This window comes from Natrix helvetica (genome assembly GCF_964273705.1).
Source record: "Natrix helvetica genome assembly, chromosome: 5".
Taxonomy (NCBI): domain Eukaryota; kingdom Metazoa; phylum Chordata; class Lepidosauria; order Squamata; family Natricidae; genus Natrix; species Natrix helvetica.
Window position 1 is genome coordinate 93365541 of NC_138551.1, and position 13908 is coordinate 93379448.

The following is a 13908-nucleotide window of genomic DNA, read 5'->3' on the forward strand; positions in this document are numbered from 1 at the left end:
TGGCCTGAAAATCGATCTTAAAAACCGGGCTGTTTTGGGGCATTTTTTTGGCCGTTTTCTGGCACTCCAGCGCCCGCGAAAACCAGCTGGTCTTGGCAGTCATGCATGTGCACACCAGAAACCAGAAGAGCAGCTGGCGATGGCACGCGTGCCCACAGAGAGGACTCTGCGTGCCATAGGTTTGCCATCATGAGCCTAGAGAAGGCTGAGAATATCTAAAGCTGCATACCATCAGCCCAGGCTGAGCTAAGCATCACTCTCAGGCCCTGACTGAAATTGACAGGGACAGGTTGAAATAATCTCTTTATATAGCAGCCGTCAATCTTGCTTCAAAGTCGCTTTATTCGTCCCCCCCCCCCGTCAAATCGGAGGACAGCTGGACGGTAAACCAAGCAGCCTGAGGGCCTTCGCAGCCCATCTGAAGATCAAAGGAGTTGTCGTTGTTATCGTTTTTTATCCGTCGCTAGGGAATCTTGTCGTTTTGGGGATAAAACCGAGAGGTGGCGATGAATTTTGCCGCGCAGTTCTTCTACTCCACAGGTTTAAAAAATGGATTATCCCGGGAAGACAGCGAAGAAGAAAAAGAATATGACCCGTTCTGGCAAAGGTTGGACTATGTTGCCCTGTGATGTAGAACTTTTAGAGTGTTGCTTTTTCCTCCTTTAAAAAATTATGGACAGTCCCACGTTTGTACCTGCAGCCAGATCCGTGGCTCTGACCTCCCGTGGACCCCACCTGCCTCCTTATAGTGCCCTAGTTGGAATGCTAGTTCGCTTCTTCGTTTTTTTCATTGCTGTGGTTTATAGGTAATCATGACAATCCAATGATCTCTCCCTTCCTCCTCTCATTTCTGCAAAATTGTAGAAAGCATGAATATTGCAAAGAATGGATAAAATCTCCTTCCTTCCTCCCTCCCTCTCTCCCTTCCTTCCTTCCTTCCAACTCTTCTTTTCTTTCTTTTCTTCCTTCCTTCCAACTCTTTCTTTCTTTCTTTTCTTTCCTTCACTTCCTACTCTTCTTTTTTTCTTTTCTTCCTTCCTTCCTTTCAACTCTTCTTTCTTTCTTTTTTCTTTCCTTCCTTTCTCTCTATTCCTTTTCTTTCTATTTCTCTATCCTTTCTTTTTCTCTATTGCTTTTCTTACTTTCAGTTTCTCTCCTTCCTTTCTTCCTTCCTTTCCTTCTCTCTCTCTCTTTTTCTTTCTTCCTTTCTCTCTATCCCTTTTATTTCTTTCTCTCTCTCTCTTTTCTTACTTGCTTTTTCTCCGTTCTCTTTCTCTCTTTCTCTCTCTCTTTTTCATTCGTTATTCCCAAAGACATTCTTAGATCTAATCACTTTCCCAGTGATTAGATTTGTTGTTTGTTTAATGCTGTAGATTTTTTTCATTTTCCTCTTATTTTCTATGGGTTTTTAAAAAATCTTTTAACTTCTTACTTCTAAAGAACTGAAACCCAGAAGCTATTTTATGGGCTCTATGTTTTATCTGAATTCCTTCGTGTTCTGTATGAACCTCATAAAATGTAGCTTATTTGGACAGCTGATCATAGACTGATTTCAAAGCTAATTGTATGATGGCTCTAAAGTTCTCATTTGATGTTAATAATTCTATAGTAGAAATCATAAATAAGTTATACTTAGCAAGGGGAGCTTGCTGACAATTTACAGACTGGCTACGGTAATCCTAATCCTTCCTCACATTATAGAATGCATTTATACCTTCATTATGACTTTAGCATCCAGCAAAGCAACAGTTCTGATAACATTATAAAACAACACCCCTTTTTAAAACGTAACTACAATCAGAGTCAGTAATTAAGAAAATGATTTTTAAATACCAGCAAACATTACATCCCATAACAGTTCATGCAAAATAGGAATAATTAGGACCTAATTTCATCTGTTAAGAGAGAGAAATATTTTTCAAATGTCAAGACTGAAAGCAATAAAATAGGCTGAACCAGTAAAGAAAGTACATTTTGCTTAAAGAAGGAGAAGCTTTGGAAAGCATTAGCTAAAGTAGTACAATAAGATGAAGAAATAATGTATTAACTGCCCTAGGATTTCTTCACTATCAAATTACTGCCTTAAAAAAAAAGCTTTTACCATTATTTGATTATAGAAAGAAAAGGTAGATAATGGCATGATTTTCCCCCTCAAAGGCAATTAATCAGTCATCCATCTATTATAATGACAGATGCAATATTGCCTGTCTAATTGGCGTATATTTATGGTAGGGATAGAGCCTCTGTGGCGCAGTGGTTAGAGTGCGGTACTGCAGACTACTTCTGCTGCCTGCCGGCTGCCTGCAATTTGGCAGTTCAAATTTCACCAGGCTCAAGGTTGACTCAGCCTTCCATCCTTCCGAGGTGGGTAAAATAAGGACCCAGATTCTTGGGGGCAATAGACTGACTCTGTAAACCGCTTAGAGAAGGCTGTAAAAGCACTGTGAAGCGGTATTTAAGTCTAAGAGCTATTGCTATTGATAGATGCACACAATTTGATAATGTGTAGGACTTTCAGCAACACAACAGTGTTCCTGGCGCAGGGAGGACCTGCATGTCCAATCCAGAAAATTATCAGGATTTGGGGAGAAACCTGATAATCAAACACTTATGAGGAATCACTGCTTTACTTAAATATTTAATATTAGATACTGTGTACGGTCGTGGTGGCAAATCTATGACACGCATGCCAGAAGTGGCATGCTGAGTCATCTCTCCAGGCACACAAGCTGTAGCCTGTTGCTCTTCCAGATTCCGGTGCACTGGCTAGCTGGTTTTCACACACATGGAAGCACCGGAAACCGGAAGAGCAGCTGGCCGGTGCACATGCGCATGCTGGGAAAATGATCTTCTAGTTTCTGGTGCGTCCATGTGCACCGGCCAGCTGCTCTTTGTGTGTGTGTGTGCATGCCAGAAACCAGAAGGCCAGGCAGCCGGTGCACATGCGTACGCCAGAAACCGGAATATCATCTTCCCGGTATGCGAGTGGGCCGGGCGGCTGCTCTTCCAGTTTCCGGCCTGTGCACATGTGCGTGCCTGTTTTGGCACTTGGTGCCAAAACGTTTCGGCAACACTAGTGTAGGGATTGTACTTGGCTTTTAAAAACATTTCCTGTTTATTAAAAGGAATAAACAAATACAGGTTAATCCTTGACTTACAACTGTTTGTTAGTGATCGGTCAAAGTTACAAAAAGTGACTTCAGACCGTTTTTCACAGTTATGACCTTCCCAGCATCCCCATGGTCACATGATCAAAATTCAGAGACTTGGTAACTGGCATGTACTTAAGACAGTTGCAGCGTCCCGGGGTTGCGTGATCCCCTTTTGCGACAGGGTTGTTAAGTGAATCTGGCTTATCACTTGCAGTCATTCCCTTAACAACTGAGGCGAGAAAGGTTGTAAAATGGAACAACATTCACTTAATGTTTCACTTAGCCAAGGAAATTTCGAGCTCAGTTGTGGTAATGCATCGAGAATGTTGTGATGTTGCAGAAAATGACAGGCTTAGACTTCTCAGGGTACAGGAAGAGTATATTTGGCAGCCAGGTTCAGAAACGTTAGCCCATGGCTAACATTGCAAATTCTGAACAACCTTCATTATCGAAGCACGCGTTTTTATACATTCTCAAAAGCAGCACAACACGGAAATACTTAACTCATTTCTTATTGGTTACCTTGAGGAAAAAGCCTTATAAGGAGATGGGGGTCTTACTTCTCCTTTTGTTACAGGTATGGACTACGTGCCATTAACGAACCTTAATTGAACCTTGTGGTTTTGGACTTTTGACGTAGGGACATTTGCTGGAACATGTTGTGGTTGAAGGCTGATGACATTTCCTTGTCCCTTTAAGCAAGCTTCTAAATGTCCCTTTTATGCCACGTCTTCATTCTTATATTTTAATCCATATTTTATTCTACTTTATCGGTGTGAAAAACATCTTTAGGTTTTGTTAGATTTATGGCAAGAGAAGATGAATGACTCCGAATTCAGTTTGGTGAAATGAAACTGTTTGCTTTCCTCCCTTTGTTTTGTTTTATTATTCTTTTGTTGTGGTGGTGGTGATTATTTTTTTATAAAAACTTTTTATATAACGGCTTTTCTCCCTTTTTGTTCCTAGCTCTGGAAAGATGTTATTTGCAAAAAAGTAGGTTTTTAAATCCCATTGCTTGTCTTATTAAACCCACTAAAATTAGAACGCAAACACGCATTGGTGTGTGTGTGTGTGTGTGTGTGTATGTGTGTGTGCATGTGTGTGTTTGGGGGTTAATTTTTTTTTAAAAAAGTGTTCCATAATAACATTTAAAAACTATGCATGTCAAAAACAACGACCATGTTTTCCCCAAATTAAGACAGGGTCTTATTTTCTTTTGATCCCCGAAATAAGCGCTTGGCCTTATTTTCGGGGAGGTCTTATTATTATTGAGGTGCATGAGGAGGCGAGTGTGGTCACCTCATGGCTGCTGCTGTGTTGCAATATTTTGGGGGAGGGCTTATTTTCGGGGGAGGGATTATTTTAGCGCATGCACTCAAAAGCCCAGTTGGCCTTATTATCCGGGGAGGTCTTATTTTCGGGGAAATTGGGTAGGAATGTGCTTTTGCAATTGCTCGCCAATGAGCTCTGTTGAACATGTTTTTTAAAAATACACAGGATTCCACTATTAGTCTTTGTTGAAAAATACAGGATTCTGAATCCATCTTTCATTTTATTTATATATTTATACACACACACACACACACACACAGTATATATTGTATATATAAAGTGTGTGTGTGTGTGTGTGTGTGTGTTGCAGCATAACTCTGGAATGCCTTGAGCAATTTCATCCAAAGTTGGTACACAGATGACGTACCCTCTGGAAAATGCCACTGTGGGGGTAAGACACCCCTAACACCCCCCGGGATGTGTATTCTGTTGTGATACAGCCTGTTGTGCCTTAAAATGGTTTCTACTGTACTGCTGTAAAATGGCTTCTACTGTACAGCGCAGTGGAGTTGCCATGGTGACAGCCTCACAGTACTCCACAAGGGGGCTCTCTCTGGTAAGGGGGAAAATCCAACATTAGAAATTACATTTGGTCTGGACATTTTCCCCCTATAAATAAATACCCAGGCAACGCTGGGTTATGAGCTAGTATTAAATATGAATTCAATTCAGCAGAAGGGAGACAATAAATACACAAATATGAGCAGGGTATATGGCAGTCTGTATCCTACCTGGATGATCAAGGCTGAACCTGGTTGGACCCGGATAAGAGGCAGGAAGAGGTTAGACCTTTTGTTAGAAAACTTATATGGCCATGTAGCCACCAAGAATGGAGTTGTCCAATATCATTGGAGGAGAAATGACAGGCAGAGCCTGGGTTTGGAGTCTAAAGAGGAATCAGCCTGCGGTCATTACGTTCCTACTAGCAGTCTCAGCCCAAGCTCCCTTGAATTCTGTTGACTATCATCTAGTTCCAATTTATCTAGTGAAATGTTAGTTCAGGGGTCCTCAAACTACAGCCCACTGTCCAGATACAGCCCACTGAAGCCATTAATCTGGCCATGTCAGATCATGAGGCTGCCCCGCCCACATCACCCCACTTACCCGCCAACTGCCAGCCACTGAGGAGGCCAAAAACGGGCCCATTTTTGGGTGGCAAAGTGATTCTAGAGCCTGAGGGGGCCCAAAACAGGTCACGCGGAGGCCTCAGGAGGCCAAAAATGGCTCCGTTTTTGGCTTCCCCAGCCTCCAGAGAGAGAGGGAGGGAGGGAGGGGCACACACACACACACAGAAGTCCTTCACACACATACCCAATGCAGCTGTATCCCTTCACTAACCTGCTTTCCACCCCCTGGAGCATAACGATTTAAAGTTTAATTTGTGTGCATTGTTTAATGGACTGCTAAATTGGCCAGGCCCACCCGGTCACATGACCACCTAGCCATGCCCAGCCAGCCAGTCTGGCCCTCCAAGTCTGAGGGACCGTGAATTGGCCCCCTGTTTAAAAAGTTTGAGGACCCCTGAGTTAGTTGACTAGATTCTTATGTGTAGGCATAAGCAATAAATCAACTTAACGTGTGGTCCTGACAGAACTTCTTGGAGTATTGTGTTGTTTGGGGGGGGGGGTGGACTGTAAGGTAGAGAAGACAATACATACCAGGTGTGGGTTCCTGCTGGCATTACTACCAGTTCGGTACCCCAAAAATAGAACCGGTATGGTTACGTGTCCTATTCGGCCGAACCGGTAGGAACCCACCTCTGATACATAACTACCAGAGGTGGGTGACGCTACATCATACAAATGATTTAGTCTGAATTTGAGAATTCCACACTGGAAGATTTTTGAGGTCTTGCACTCAATGCCACCACACTGGAATTCTAAAACCTGTGAAGTAAGGAAGCCCACTTCAGATATAAGGGACCAGTGCTTTTCAGGATGGCACGTTCCCCACCCTCAGTAACAATGAGGACAACGCAAGATTGTGTGACTGCAACATTACAACATCCCTAGGTCTTCATATGGAAGTGGTCTTAACCATAAAGGATCCATTACAGCTTCCCATTGCAGAGATACGGTCCTCAAAACTTTGCTTTTTTGCAAGTTTTTCCCCCATCCACTTCAAGCACTGGTCAAAGGAACTGAGCAGAAAAAGTAAAAAAAGTTAACAACCTCACCTTAGCTGTAATCTTTCTGGTCTCTAAAATGAGCCTATAAACTTCAAGGAGAACTTCAGACCATGAAGCTCCTGAAGCACTGAAGACATGAATCTGCTACTTGAGAACTAGATCAACCATCTAAAATGAAAACTAGGTCAACAATCAGTAGTGGTAGGAGCTTCATCACTGGAAGCTTTCAAGAAGAGCCTGGACTGCCATCTGCCAGAAATGGTGTAGAGTCTCCTGCTTGGTTGGAGGGTTGGACTAGAAGACCTACAAGGTCCCTTCCAACTCTGTTAATCTGTTAAATTTAATCTAAAATGACCTTCTTGGCAGAGGTCTCATCAAACATTTTTACCTTGCTGCATGTAATTCATTCATTTACTTACAGCTTTTATCATTTTCTCACAGAATACTCACAACCTCCAACCAACAAACTGATTCACTTCCACAATGTATATGTGTGCATTGGGATGAATGAATGGGTGAAGAACATGAGTGAGAATCTAGGCCTGTGATGGTGAACCTATGGCACAGGTGGCACAGGTGGCGCACAGCACCCTCTCCGTGGGGACATGAGCCACTGCCCCAGATTAGCTCCACTGCACATGCATGCACCTCCACGCACCTCCACTAGCCGGCTGGTTGTCGGGTCCCTGCTGTGCATGTCCGTGGTGCATTGCATGCACATGTGAGGGGTGCATGTGGGGGAGAGGTGGTATTCAGCAGGTTCTGACCAGTTCTGGAGAACCAGTAGTAGAAATTTTGAGTAGTTCGGAGAACTGGTAAATACCACCTCTGGCTGGCCCTGCCCCATCTATTCTCTGCCTCCCGAGTCCCAGCTGATAAGGAGGAAATGGGGATTTTGCAGTAACCTTCCCCTGCCACGCCCACCAAGCCATGCCACACCCATCAAGCCACCCCACAGAATGGGTAGTAAATTTTTTTGAATCCCACCACTGATGGGGGGGCGCACATGCATGTGGGGTGAGGTGTGTGTGTGTGGGGTGCATGCATGGGGGTGGGGCACATGTGGGGGGGATGCACGCATTGCATTTTGGGGGTCGGGCGTGCACGCTTTGGGTACTCGGTCCAGAAAAGGTTAGCCATCACTGATCTGTGCCCTGAGCAGGTAATGTTCTCTTAAGTCCCATGGTTGGGTTTTCAACTCGGTGAATGGTCCATAACCCATTTCCTTCCCTCTTTCCTTAGGAGCGGCGAAAGGAAAGCCAAAAAGCTAGCAGCATCTACCAGCTCTGAATTACATTTGCATAAGGATCGGCAAAGAAGAAACAGCCGGGCTGAGCAAAGGCTGTCGTCCATCCACCCGGAGAGGCTGAAAGATTTTGGGGAGGAAGAGGAATTAAATGGGGGAGTGAAGACGTGGGAAATGAAGATAATTAGCCAAGAGGAGGAAAAACTGAACGATTCCGCCACCTTTCCAGAGGTGGCCATTAGCAAACCGGTTTACACTACCTGCAAAAAAATTCAAGAGATCAGCGCCGCAGCACTCAAGATCCAGTATGGAGTCCTCAAGACCCCCTGCACGGTATTGTTCTTGCTTGTTTTTCAATGCCAATGAGGTCCTGAACCCTTTTAGAAATCCGAATTACAGAATAACAGAGTTGAAAGGGACCTTGGAGGTCTTCTAGTCCAACCCCCTGCTCAAGCAGGACACCCTGGCCTATACCGTTCCAGACAAATGGCTGTCCAACCTCTTCTTAAAAGCCTTCAGTGATGGAGCACCCACAATTTCTCTCTGGTTCAGGCGAACCGGTAGCGGCGGCTGTGGGAGGCTCCGCCCACCTGCCCCAACATAATGTGTGAGTACCGCGCAAGTGTGGCACATGTGCGTGCGCTCACATTTGAGAACCGGTAGGGAAGGTAAGTGAATCCCACCACTGAACGAAACATCTTCAAAGAAAAACCAGAAAGTCCCGTTGCCTCTTGGAAAAAGCAGCTTTGGAACAACTCATGACCTGGATGCCGGAGAATCTCCATAGATAGTCAGGCAGAGGATTGACAGAACATTTTTAGAGCCAGGAGTTGTCAAAAGACACAACATTCAGTCCAATCCTTTCCTGCCGTGCAGGTAATCTCAAACTCATCTAAGAAATAACAAAAAAATCTTACAACAGGCCAAATGGAGAAATGCAAAACAATTCCTAGAAGCATGGCACCATCACAAGTAGTGATGTCTATTCTTACGTGCTACCTGGGGAGCTATCAAAAGTTAGACCCAACATTATTGTAATCAGTTCAGTGCATATATTTTCCCCACCACACAGTTAAATCAACCAACACTTTGATAAACACGAGCCATTGCCTTATCAACTTACCTGTATTTTTTGGCATATAAGACGCACTCCCCCGCTAAAAGACGGTGAAAAATTGGGTGCGTCTTATACACCAAATGTAGCCCTGCCCACACCCTTTGGCCTCCGCGCATAGTGTTTTAGACCTGTTCCAGGTGGCAGGGATTGCAACAGACCCCCCTCTGCCTTGCAGTTTTGGCCTCTGAGTATCACGTTTTTGGGTGATGATCGGCGATGATGTGCTTTGTGTCAAGCCTGCAGCCATCTTTTCTTTTGGATCTTTGGCCTGCCACACTTTCTATTATTCTACTATGCATTTTCTATTGGGGGAAAATGGGAGGGGGGATTGTAGGAGTTAGATGCTATGTAGCCATAACAAACTTCTTTCTAGAAAGTCAAGGTCATCCTTTGCCTTTGCACTTCTGTACCTGACCGGAACTGGATGGGTGGAACTGCCAGCAAGGCAATGGAAGATTGGACCATGTGATGGACTTGTGGGCGTGGGGGCAAGATCTTGAACTTTCAACTGGGTGAGAAAACTGGGACGCTTTCAGATTCGGGTTTTCCCAGATGTGCCAGCATGGTTCTCTTAATAAATTGGAACTTTGAGCAATTCTTTGCCTTGGACTCTGATTTAATTTTGGATGCTATTTGGAACCCTGGACACTTTGGTGATCCCCACAGCCTTGAACGGGTCTGAAACGGAGCTTTTGGATGCTTAAAATGCAAGGTGCAGAGGCCAAAGTGGCAGCTCGGAAGTGCTGCTGTCTTGTCGGACCGGTTCCACTCCATGCCTGCTGCACTCACCAGAGTGCCCTGCCAAGTTCAGCTGCAATTTTGATGGTACGTTTGAGTCCCAAGGAGACACTTGCGAGTGAAGTGAGTGCCAGCACATGTGCTCACAACCAACAAACCTGTTGCTAAAGATGACATCTGGGAACAGCTGGTTGGGGGGGTATTCTGGGAGGCCGACCCACCTGCCAATCAGTTGCTTGTGCTGAATCAGGCAAATATGCTGAAGCTGACCAGGCTGTTTGCTAAGGATACTGGCCAGATGAATTCTGATGGATGCTCATAGGCAAGAGACAGATTTTTTTTTCTTATTTTCCTCCCCCAAAACTAAGGTGCATCTTATACTCTGAAAAATACGGTAATAACCCAAACCCAATCTCATTTCAACAATCACAACTGAAGAGCTGAGCTTTCCTAATGACCGTTCCCATCAGAGAGCTATCAACAATTCTAATCTCACAGGAAGCAACCAAACCAAGATAAGAGAAAATCATCCCCTTATCATCCAAAGAAATAATTCTACCAACAACATGACATCAATCGCTTACCAAAGAACATCTATCCACAGCAGATGGACAGATCTATTTTTAAATCACCCACTAGCTGTTAACTCAGTATTGCCCTGGTATTTGTTTATCCCAATCCTGTTTTAGACATTCACAAATGTCCAGACCAAACGTAATTTCTAATGTTGGATTTTCCCCCTTACCAAAGGGAGCCTCCTTGTGGAGTACTGTGAATCCATTACCATGGCAACTCCACTGTGCTGTACAGTAGAAGCCATTTTAAGGCAGTACAGTAGAAGCCATTTTAAGGCACAACAGGCTGTATCTTAACAGAACACACACACCAAAGGGGTGTTAGGGGTGTCTTACCCCCACAGTATTTGTTTCCAGAGAGTAAGTCATCTGTGTATCAACTTTGGTTGAAATTGCTTGAGGCGTTCCAGAGTTATGCTGTGTGGAACACACACACACACACACACACACACACACACACACACACACACATATGCATGCATGCAGGTCTTGGCAGATCTGCATACATCAACTAATCAAGATGTAACAACACAGCCAACCAACCCGCTTACAGCAACAAAGCCAGCACTCCACACACCCTCACCAATATTTATAGAAAGACGGCAGCTCCGATCACGCTTTGCTTGCACAAGCACGAAGCCAAAAGCACAAGCTTGAAGATGACGAGTGTGACCTCGTCGAAACGTCGCCAAGATACTGTCAATCTTACATGGGAAAAGACCCGAATACGCCAAGACCTGCATATATATATGTATGCATGTATGTATGTATGTATGTATGTATGTATGTATGTATGTATGTATATGGCTTTTTGTTCATTTATTTGCTAATCTATAGCCTCTTGTGAATTGTGCTTGCTTTGTTAGCATTGGTGAGATTGCTCAGTGCAATAAAAATTGCCACCTGGTGATCGGTCAAGGGAACATTTCAATGACAAATCACATGGGAATGAGATAATGGCCCTCAAAGATTTCGCATTTTGCAGAGTTAAGTGGAATGACTTCAATTTTGCGGATCAAGGCAGACATTAACGTGGCTCGTCTTTCATTTTCATATTTATCTGAAAGTTGTTGTCCGCTTCCGGCAACCAATTAAGGTAAATAAAATTAGAAAGAAGCTTAATGGGAAATAAGCTCCAAAATAATAAGTTCCGAAATAATGACTATGGAGATTCCCAGTCATCCAGGTCATGGTTGCCCAAAGGTGCTTTTTTCAAGAGGCAACTGGACTTTCTGGTTTTTCTTTTGAAGAGGTTTCGCTTTTCACCCAAGAAGCTTCTTCAGTTCAGAAATAATGCACACAGTATTCCATTAAAAGCAAGACAAATCCATGCTAATGCCAGAGAACCATGAATTGTACAAGTAACCACACCTTCATGCAATTTGCTTTACTGTGTCATATATGTTCTGTACAGGTAGTCCTTGACTTATGACCACAATTGAATCCTACATTTCTGTTCCTACGCGAGAGCGTTGTTAAATGAGTTTTGCTCCAATTTATGACCTTTCTTGTCACCATTGTTTTAACTGCAGTTGTTAAGTTAGTAACACGGTTGTTAAGTGAATCTGGCTTCCCCACTGACTTTGCTTGCCAAGAAAAGGTCGCGACAGGGGATCGCATCACCCAGGACACTGCAACCGTCATAAAAGTGAGTCCATTGCCAAGCATCTGAATGTTGTTCATATGACCACCGCGATGCTGCAATGGTCGTAAGTGTGAAAAACGGTCATAAGTCCCTTTTGTCCGTGCCGCTGTAACTTTGAACGGTCATGAAATGAACTGTTGTAACTCGAGGACTCTCTGCGCCGTCTGTATGTTTGCAAGAGTAAACCAAGTTACTCAATAATGTCCCATTGTTTTCAGTATTCTAGGCTTTCAAAGCAATACGGAATGGAAATATATCTAAAGAAAGAACTTCTTCAGTATACAGGGACTGCGAAGGAGCGAGGCGTCCTTTATCTTTTGATGTCTTTAAGAGAGGTAGGAAAATCAGGAAAGTGAAACACGAGCACCAGAGTGAATGAATGGTTTGTTAAATTTTGAAAGAACCGTGAGAAGTGAGCTAAGCTAACTTGAAAGATAACAGCCCTCTAGCTTCCCTAATTATCTTTTTACAAGATTTCCCAAGGGGGTAATTTTTCTCCCAGAAAAAGGGCCATAATAAGTGTTGCGGTTGAATTGGAATATGAAGCTGGATTTCCTTAAATCAACTGACAATTAGACACTGGTTCGTGTTTTTCACCTTGCATGTTCTATCAAGCCTTTGCACTGGATGAAATATCAATTAGCGTTGTATTCATTTACCTGTTATACATGGAACAAAATCCCAGTGGTTCCTATGAGAGGGAGCTGAAAGCTACCAAGCCACCATTCCCCTTGGAAGACCTGAAACCCAGAAAACAATAAAACTTAGGCTAACATATCACTTCCCAATGCTTTACAACCATCTCTAAGTGGTTTACAGAGTCAGCATATCGCCCCCAACTATCTGGGTCTTCATTTTACCAACCTCAGAAGGATGGAAAGCTGAGTCAACCTTGAGCCGGTCAGGATCAAACTCCTGACAGTGGGCAGAGCCAGCTTGTAATTCTGCATTCACTGTGCCACCACAGCTTTTAAACTATGCTTGTGGGCTGCCTTAGTTTGCTGATCCCAAAGAATTTTTTTAACACATTAGATTGGCAAAGGGTACATCCAGCTTCTAACCGGTCTCCTAAATTTTGTGGGTTCACATTCTCCAGGACCAGCAAAGAAACGGTGTGATTGTGGCCTCAGATTGCAACTTCTCCATGGCTGTCGCGTATCACGCCACCGAGCTGCACATTCCTGTCTTTGTCATCATGTCCACTTGCACCCCGCCGACCAGAGTGAAGATGTGTCGCGAGTACGGGGCCATGGTCATTTCCTATGGTTCTACTACCAGAGATTCTCACCTGCATGCCAGGAGACTGGCCCAAGAAAACAACTACTTGTACCTCGAAGAGTAAGTTGTTATCTTGTAGATCAAGGGTGTCAAACTTGATTTCATTGAAGGCTGCACAAGGGTTGTATTTGGCCTCAGGGGGGGCGGGTTTCCAGTAGCCGCTACGGCCGGTTTGCTTGGGGGTGTGCCACGCATGCAGTACAATAAAAACAAGATGGCACCACCTGTGGCACCACCCAGAAAACCCATTTGGGGGCATGGTACGCCTGGGTCGCTGCCAATTCCAGCAATCCAGGCCGCCAAACCACTACTAGTGTGGCCGAACCGGTCCGAACTGGCAGGAACCCACCACTGAGGGAGGGGAGCAGGGGATGTGTGGCCAGGGTGGGCATGGCCAGATTAACATAACTCATCGAGGCTCCATTTTCAGCAATGATGGCTTCCTGCAGCCCTCTGCCAGCAAATATGGAGTTCGGGCTGCACGCAGCCTCCCTGTGCTCCATTTTTGCTAGCACAGGCACTGCGAGCTTGTCCTTCATTGTTTCCAGAGCGGCCGGATCTAAGTACTTCACGGGCCAGGGCTGGCCCACGGGCCTTGAGTTTCACACCCCTGCTGTAGATGGTGTTCGCAAAACCCACCCTTGAAATGAGCACAACACAAGAGCGCGAGTAGCAGTTTTCATTCTTACCTGCAGAT

At 44.4% G+C, this 13908-nt stretch overlaps 1 protein-coding gene across 2 annotated transcripts in view; it reads left to right on the plus strand.

The window, feature by feature from the left end:
• The first annotated feature begins 379 nt into the window (after window positions 1-379).
• LOC309392915 (L-threonine ammonia-lyase-like) overlaps window positions 380-13908 on the plus strand; it is a 50390-nt gene continuing 36861 nt past the window's right edge. Inside the window, exons 1-5 of one of the 2 annotated variants that reach the window (XM_081954509.1) lie at window positions 380-607; window positions 4119-4145; window positions 7855-8191; window positions 12152-12268; window positions 13030-13271. In XM_081954509.1, the coding sequence (XP_081810635.1) occupies window positions 507-607; window positions 4119-4145; window positions 7855-8191; window positions 12152-12268; window positions 13030-13271 (824 nt within the window). In that variant the 5' untranslated portion in view covers window positions 380-506. Of the gene's footprint in view, window positions 807-4118; window positions 4146-7854; window positions 8192-12151; window positions 12269-13029; window positions 13272-13908 lie in introns of both variants that reach the window. The other variant, XM_081954508.1, reaches the window with a different exon arrangement.